General features: G+C 47.6%; 1 protein-coding gene across 2 annotated transcripts; it reads right to left on the reverse strand.

Annotated features, from left to right (window-relative positions):
• Nucleotides 1–2458: 2458 nt before the first annotated feature.
• On the reverse strand, nt 2459–6538 carry LOC311370650 (collectrin-like). Of its 2 annotated transcripts, none has more exons than XM_084488992.1 (6): nt 6347–6538; nt 5335–5393; nt 4931–5016; nt 4656–4772; nt 4047–4241; nt 2459–3181 (listed from the first exon to the last, which is right to left on the reverse strand). In XM_084488992.1, exons 1-6 carry the CDS (start codon nt 6414–6416, stop codon nt 3043–3045), a joined length of 666 nt encoding a protein of 221 aa, XP_084345118.1. In that variant the 5' UTR covers nt 6417–6538; the 3' UTR covers nt 2459–3042. The 2 variants fall into 2 exon arrangements, with proteins under 2 accessions (XP_084345118.1, XP_084345119.1); XM_084488993.1 differs by lacking the exon at nt 6347–6538 and adding an exon at nt 5508–5729.
• Between the last annotated feature and the right edge of the window lie 813 nt (nt 6539–7351).

The following is a 7351-nucleotide window of genomic DNA, read 5'->3' on the forward strand; positions in this document are numbered from 1 at the left end:
TAAACAACAGTTCAAGTTAGGAGCGGAGTGATACTGAACTCTGTAAACTGAACGGGCGTCATAGCTGTGTGTATACGCTCAATATACAACGGTTGGGAACCAATCAGATCGCTTGATTTAGGCCCCCCGTTTTATAATTAAGCAATAGATCACGACAGGCTGTGGTATACGCTCATTATACCACAGTTAAGGGGCGTTGTCCGTCCCGACGCGCAGCGGAGGGGCGGCGACCCCCTTCACTGTGGTATAATGACCGTATATCACTGACTGAAGTGATCTATTGCTTTTATAAAACGGTTACGTAAATATGGCGAAATGAAAGTCATAGACACCCTCAATTTTGAAAAAGCTAGAAAGTCGGAAAAGCATTTTTTTTAACGAATACAAAAAAGTAGTCCCTCCTGGCTGCCGGCAAAGTGTACGGCGGTTGCTATGCAACACACTGTAGCGTCCTTCAGAGAGAAGGCTAGGCTAAACACGGTAGCTTGGTTCGCCGGCAATTTAGCCTTCTAATGAGTTCACTCGAACTCGATAGTAGGCTAAATTGCCGACCGTGTGCCTATTGCTTTACAACATTTCCACCCTCTCCAGCAATCAACATGTTTTTTAGGCTTCAGTGAACTACGCTATCGCTTTTATATATACATAAACAACAGTTAGAGTTAGGCGCGGAGTGATACTGAACTCTGTAAACTGAACGGGCGTCATAGCTGTGTGTATACGCTCAATATACAACGGTTGGGATATACAACCAATCAGATCGCTTGATTTAGGCCCCCCGTTTTATAAAGTGGTTTATAAAACGGGGGGCCTAAATCAAGCGATCTGATTGGTTCCCAACCGTTGTATATTATATTATATATATATATGTATTTATTTATTTATTTATTATATACGGAGACCACCAGACCTCCTCGAAGCAACGAAAATGGTATATTAACACTCTATTAAATCTATTAAATCCCAAGAAAGAAGACGCCATACCTGCTCGAAAAATGTATTAACGTTTTTTTTTTTTGTTAAATAAGAGAACATCATTAGGCCTACACGGTTACATAAAATAACATAACAAGCAAAGACAATGGTTTTATAACCATGATTTAAACGGCATGCGAGCTGCTGGGTTCAGCCAGTCCATAGCAACCATGTTAATGTCTTCCTAATAACTATCCAATAGGAAAGACGCTCACAACGTCGACTAGAGCCGTAGTCGGGTTGCTGGTTTCAGAGTCCATAGCAACGGTCATAGCAACCATGTTATTATAAAGTATGTCCGCCATTTTCACATTAATAAATCCTAATAACTATCCAATAGGAAAGACGCTCACAACGTCTACTAGAGCCGTAATCGGGTTAATACAGGAGTGAATGGGCTGCTGGAGCACCCGGTCTGAACGTCAAACATCGACGGGGATGGCATTACATTGTAGTGAATTGAATCCCTTCTCCGTCTGCAGGAGGCGCCAAAGGGTACCTTTCCCGTCATTGACTGACGCTAAAGTGCCCTTGCCACTAGTCGGGATTTGACGTTCTCGGAGTGAGACTGTGTTGGATCGGAAGATCGAAGATTCTAATCCTTCAACGCTGCTTGTTGCGTTGTTGACATTGACATTAATTATCGCCCCCTGTTGGTAGTCCTCCATTAAGCAGGCAAACAGGTGTGCTCTTCAAGCTGAGGCAACCTGACGTCATTGAAACATCCTTAGCGAGACCGAAAAAAATATATCAATTATCAAACTAAAGATCAGACACATTCACTGACTGAAGATTATGCAAGTTGAAAATATATTTTTCGCTAGAAATGTTATTAGAAACACGTTTAATGGTGAATCTGCCTTAAAATATTGCAATTCCTCTTCAGATAATAAAGACTACGTAAACATTTCACCAAATGCTGGGAGAACGTCTCGCCTCCTGTTGGTGCTATTCCTCCATTAATTTAGATGGGCGGAAGAAAGCGTGTACTCTTCACTCTTTGATCAGGCAAAGCGTGACACGTACACGCTTTGCGAGGTGGACCAACGTATCTATTTCATGCTTTGGCGTGATACTGTGTGTGTGTGTGTGTGTGTGTGCGTGTGCGTGTGCGTGTGTGTGTGTGTGTGTGTCCAACCCCCCCCTCCCCGTCAACAACCCCTTGCGTCAAAATCCGACAAAGAGGTATTTGCGGTCAAAACTATCAGATGACCCTCTTCGTCGTTCAACGACGAAGAGGGGGTACCCTAGACGTCGTTAAACGACGAAGAGGGTACGTGGCAAATCGTCAATATCTGACGATTAGGGCAAACCCCAATCATTTCATAAAGGTATTCTAGAAACACATTGTTTAAACCAGTGGTGGCGGAGGTACGAACGGCCTTCCCAGGCTAGACATGGAATTATTAAAATATATATATTATACAAAGATAAATGGGGAAGATAAACAATAAAAGAGGAATGCTGTTTATTATTTAATTTCTTTACAATGCAACAATCAAAGTCAAACAAATATTGTGTATTTAATATTGAATATCCTTTTCAGAAAGTGATTTTCATATTTTCTGTGCTCTAATATTGCTGCTCTTCGCCTCTCTGTAGGCACACATTGAGGGGTGCAGTAGCATTGGGTTGTTTATGGGGGCAGTGAAAGGTTTAAAGGTTGCTGATTTAGACTGGGTGACCCCACCCTGGTTTACAGACTACATGAATATAGTTTATTACACTTTATTTCACGTCATCATTACAATACTAGTGGAACTGTGATTGACAGGATTCAGGATGGCTGTGATTGACAGGTGTCAGGATTGTCTGTGATTGACAGGACTCAGGATGGCTGTGATTGACAGGTCTCGGGCCTGTCTGTGATTGACACACACCAGCAGTGTTCTGCTGACCCTCAGACTTCAGGGGCAGAAGGTCAATAGTCCTTCAACTGAAATGATTAAAGTGTGAGAGCTTGGTGCAGATCAATAGAGTGATCAGGAAAAGTGATAGTACAAAACACACACACACACACACACACACACACACACAGACACCCATCCACCCACCCACACCCACGGACTACATCTGGGTGAGGCGGTCGTTGTCGGAGAAGGCCGTGTTACAGACACCGTCCAGCGTGTTGCACGCAATGCCGTTCTGGGTGACCCCCCCGCCCTCCTCTTCATCATCGTCTTCCTCCTCCTTCCCCTTTTTCGGACTGAAATACAGAACAACACGTCGCCTTTTCACTCATGGGCTCAGCGGAACGCCCCACCAGGGTGTAGGACGCCCACCTGAGGAGCAGGTAGGGTGGGGGGGGGGGGGGGGGGGGGGGGGGGGGGGGGCTGGGTTCTAAAGACAGACCGGGCCGCTGTGGACCCGGGTCCTGGGGGCCGCCAGGACCGTCTGCACTACCACCCCCTCCCCCACCACCCCACCCCCCACACCCCTCTTACACACTTAGTGTCTGTCGACGTTCTGGCACTTTAAAATAGTTCTTAGCATGTGTAGCATCTTATCCTAGCTACCTTTGTTGTATACAGGGAATGGGATCTAATGATGCTGCTACTTATTTTTACCTATTTTTACTTATTTTAACATGTTTTTACTTCTCTATATTTACTTAATCCTGTATTGTTGCTGCTATGTGGCTTGAAGGGACCAAGCCTAATAATTTGACTCTTGTGTACAATAAGATGGAATAAAAGTAACTCTGATTCTGATTGTGATAAAGCCATCCTCATGGGGACCAGGATAAGAGTGGGCCATACCAAGTGACAGGGGGGCCGCAGTCCCTAGTCTCTAAAGGCTGAGTGTTTTCACCCGTACCGCCCGGGACAAGGTGGTGCGCCCCCACCCTTATCTGTCCTCCATCTGCAGGACCTTGAAGACCGGTCGACACCGGCTCCACAATCAGAGGAGAAAGTCAACAAAGTACAGAACATAAAGTAGCTCTTGTGTTGGCTAGCGAGCCACAGGGCCTACAGCGACCTCTCAGGAAACACGGGGACAATCACAACTCTTTGTGTGAGACCAGCAGTGGTATGGTGGTTTAGATGGTCTCAGGTCTTAGGTGGTCTCACCGTCTCCGCCCCACCAGCGAGGACACCAGCATCACGATGATCCCGGCGCACACCGCTCCGATCACCACGCCGAACGCGATGAGCCAGGGGGGCGTGGCCGGGCTGTAGGGCGTGGCCAGGGTGGGAGGGATCTCCAGGAACTCCAGCGTGCTGTCGCTCAGCAGGAAGGCGCTGTTGATGCGATGTCTGGACGCCCTGCAGAGAATCACAGCATTACTGAGCGGTTCTCCTCTGAGCAGTTCTTCTCTGAGCGGGTCACCGATCTATCCGCATATCAGGGGAGCCTGAGTGGGCTCTCGACCTGCAGGTTGGGAAACCCTGCATGGAACCTTCTGGATCCTCAGATCCTGGCAGACACCTTTAGCTGGGCCTGGGGACTGAGTGTGGAACCACATCGAGAACCCCCACCCAGCAAGTTCTGAGTCAATAAATATAGAGACTGCATTTATACAGCGCTTTTCTAACCAGTGGCTTTACAATACTGCCTCACATTCACCCATTCATGCACACATTCTGGTTACCAGTCAACCCGCTCTACCTCCTGAGCCACATGCTGCCCAAGAGTACTAGGCCCCAGAGGTGTGTGTGGTGAAGGGAGCGTCTCCCTACCTCACAGCCGCCTCCACCTCCGGCTTCTGAATCAGCTCAGCCGAGTTCTCGGGGTTCAGGACGACGAAGAGGAAAGACACCCGCTGGGTCTCGTTACACACCAGGATGCTAGACACACTGACACACACACACATACACACACGGACGCACAGAGCATGTCAATGCTAGGGCAAGGTTGAATGATGTCCTGAGGTCAGGTCCTAACTTGTACTGGTGGTCACTAGGGGAGGGTTATATGATGTCCTGAGGTCAAAAGGTCAGGGATGGGTCCTTACTTGTACAGGTCGTTGTTGGAGTGCTGTCTCATGGCGAAGGCCAGAGTGGCCCGGAACAGAAACATCTCGCTCTCATTCCAGTCATACTGTAAAAAATAATTAGATACTAAATATATTAATATACAGATATACACTATTAAACTATAACAACAGATATACACTAACATACTGTAACAACAGATATACACTAACATACTGTTACGACAGATATACACTATCATAGTGTAACAACAATAGAGATACACTAACATACTGTAACATGCTAACACACACAGGCATGCACGTGTGTTCTTGTGTGCGTGCGTGCGTGTGTGTATGTGTGTGTGTGTGTGTGTGTGCATGTGTGCGCATGTGTGTGCGTGTCGATTGTGTGTGTTTGCGTGCGTGTGGTTGTGTGTACGTACAGCTTGCTGTCCCAGGGCGGTTTTGATGCTGAGTCGGACCTTGAAGCCTTCAGATGTTGCTGGAAAGCAGAGGCCGAGATTAAGCTCTGGTCATCCACTAACATGTTCAGTGGCACTCAAAGCACTTTACAATACTGCCTCACATTCACCCATTCATTCACACATTCACACACCGACGGCGGAGTCAGCCACGCAGGGCGACAGCCAGTTCATCAGGAGCAGTCAGGGTGAGGCGTCTCGCTCAGGGACACCTCGACATCCGCTAGGAGGAGCCGGGATCGAACTACGGGCCTCCTGGTTACCAGCCGACCCGCTCTACCTCCTGAGCCACATGCCGCCAGTTCTGTTGTAGGTGGTCTCTGCACGCTCAGGTAAGCAGATGGGTTACGGTTTGAGGTGGAATCCGATTAGGTTTTAACAGATCTGGTAGATCAATAACCAGCAGACAATAGACTCCAACGTGACCCCATCCCCTCTCTGGGACTGGAGCCAGAGGGACAGGAGCCCCTGGAACCAGTGGGACTGGAGCCACTTTGTCAGGGTGTAGAGAACCGGTCTACTCAGACTCTAGTCTGGACCTAGATAGACCAGGAACCTCCACAGACTGACCCTCTGGATAAGAGGATGAAACCATTGCAACCCCAGGCCCTGGTTAAAGAGCTGAGACATGCTCATGAGCAAAACCACAATCTGTAGTCTGAGCTCAGGGATTGAGACTAGTGTGAGACTAGTAGCACTAGTTATAAACTAGTGCTACTAAACTATTAGCACAGAACTGAGATATTACTGCTAACTTAACTATACAGTTAGAATAGTACTAATAAACTGGCATTATACAACTAAACACCACAAAGGCAATTTGACTAAACTAAATCAGTTCAACAAAACTAAACCAGTACTGAACTAAGAATGTACAGCTTAACTAAACTAAACCAGTTCCACTGAACTAAACCTACTCAGCTACAGTATCTTCTCAGAGCCGCTCCAGAACAGGTGAGTACTGGTTTCTCACCGCTCTTGCAGAGGTCCAGAGCGAGGCAGGCTGTGGTTCCCAGTAGCAGCAGCAGCAATGCTCCCAGCATGATGAGGAGGAGGAGGAGGAGCAGGTGAGGAGGTGAGGAGGTGAGGAGGTGAGGAGAAGAAGGTGAGGAGGTGCTTCAGGTGAGCAGACAGAGAGAGCTGTGGTGTGTCCGTGCTTCTGTCCAGGTCTGACCAGTCGTCCGGTGGCAGGGCGTCTGGGGGGAGGGGTTAATGGTTAACTCAGGACACGCCCACCCCTCAGCAGAAGGCAGAGAGGAGCAGTACTTTTCCTCTCTGCCCCTGCCCCGAGCTGTTTACTCTCACTCACCTGAAGGACCCACCTGAAGAGAGAGAGAGAGAGAGAGAGAGAGAGAGAGAGAGAGAGAGAGAGAGAGAGAGGGGGGGGGGGGGGGGGGAGAAAGAGAGAGAGGAGGGAGAGAGGGGAGAGAGAGAGAGAGGGGGGGAGAGAAAGAGAGAGAGAGAGTGAGAGAGAGAGAGAGAGAGAGGGGGGAGAGAGAGGGAGAGAGAGAGAGGGAGGGAGAGAGAGAGAGACTTTCACTGCAACAACGAAGGGATCAACATGGCAGTAGAAAGCCTTAACAACAAATTTGACATTAGCCAGCCTTACAATCAAACCTGAAGGTCTCAAACGGTCAAACTAAGAACAACAACACACCACATGACACAGGAAATTTCAACAAAGCTGTTAATGACCTGAGAGACAAGGCAAAGAGGACATTTTATGTCATAAAAAGAAATATCAAATTAGACATCCCAATTAAGTTCCGGCTAAAAATCTTTGACGAAGTGATGGAGCCCATTGCGCTCTACGGCTGTGAGGTCTGGGGCCCACTCACCAACCAAGATTTTATAAAATGAGACAAACAAATCAAATCAAATCAAATTGAAACTCTTCATGCAGTATTCTGCAAATCAATACTTAAAGTTCAAAGAAAGATACCAAATAATGCATGCAGAGCAGAATTAGTACGATATC

Source organism: Micromesistius poutassou, assembly GCF_964030765.1.
Source record: "Micromesistius poutassou genome assembly, contig: SCAFFOLD_1221, whole genome shotgun sequence".
Taxonomy (NCBI): domain Eukaryota; kingdom Metazoa; phylum Chordata; class Actinopteri; order Gadiformes; family Gadidae; genus Micromesistius; species Micromesistius poutassou.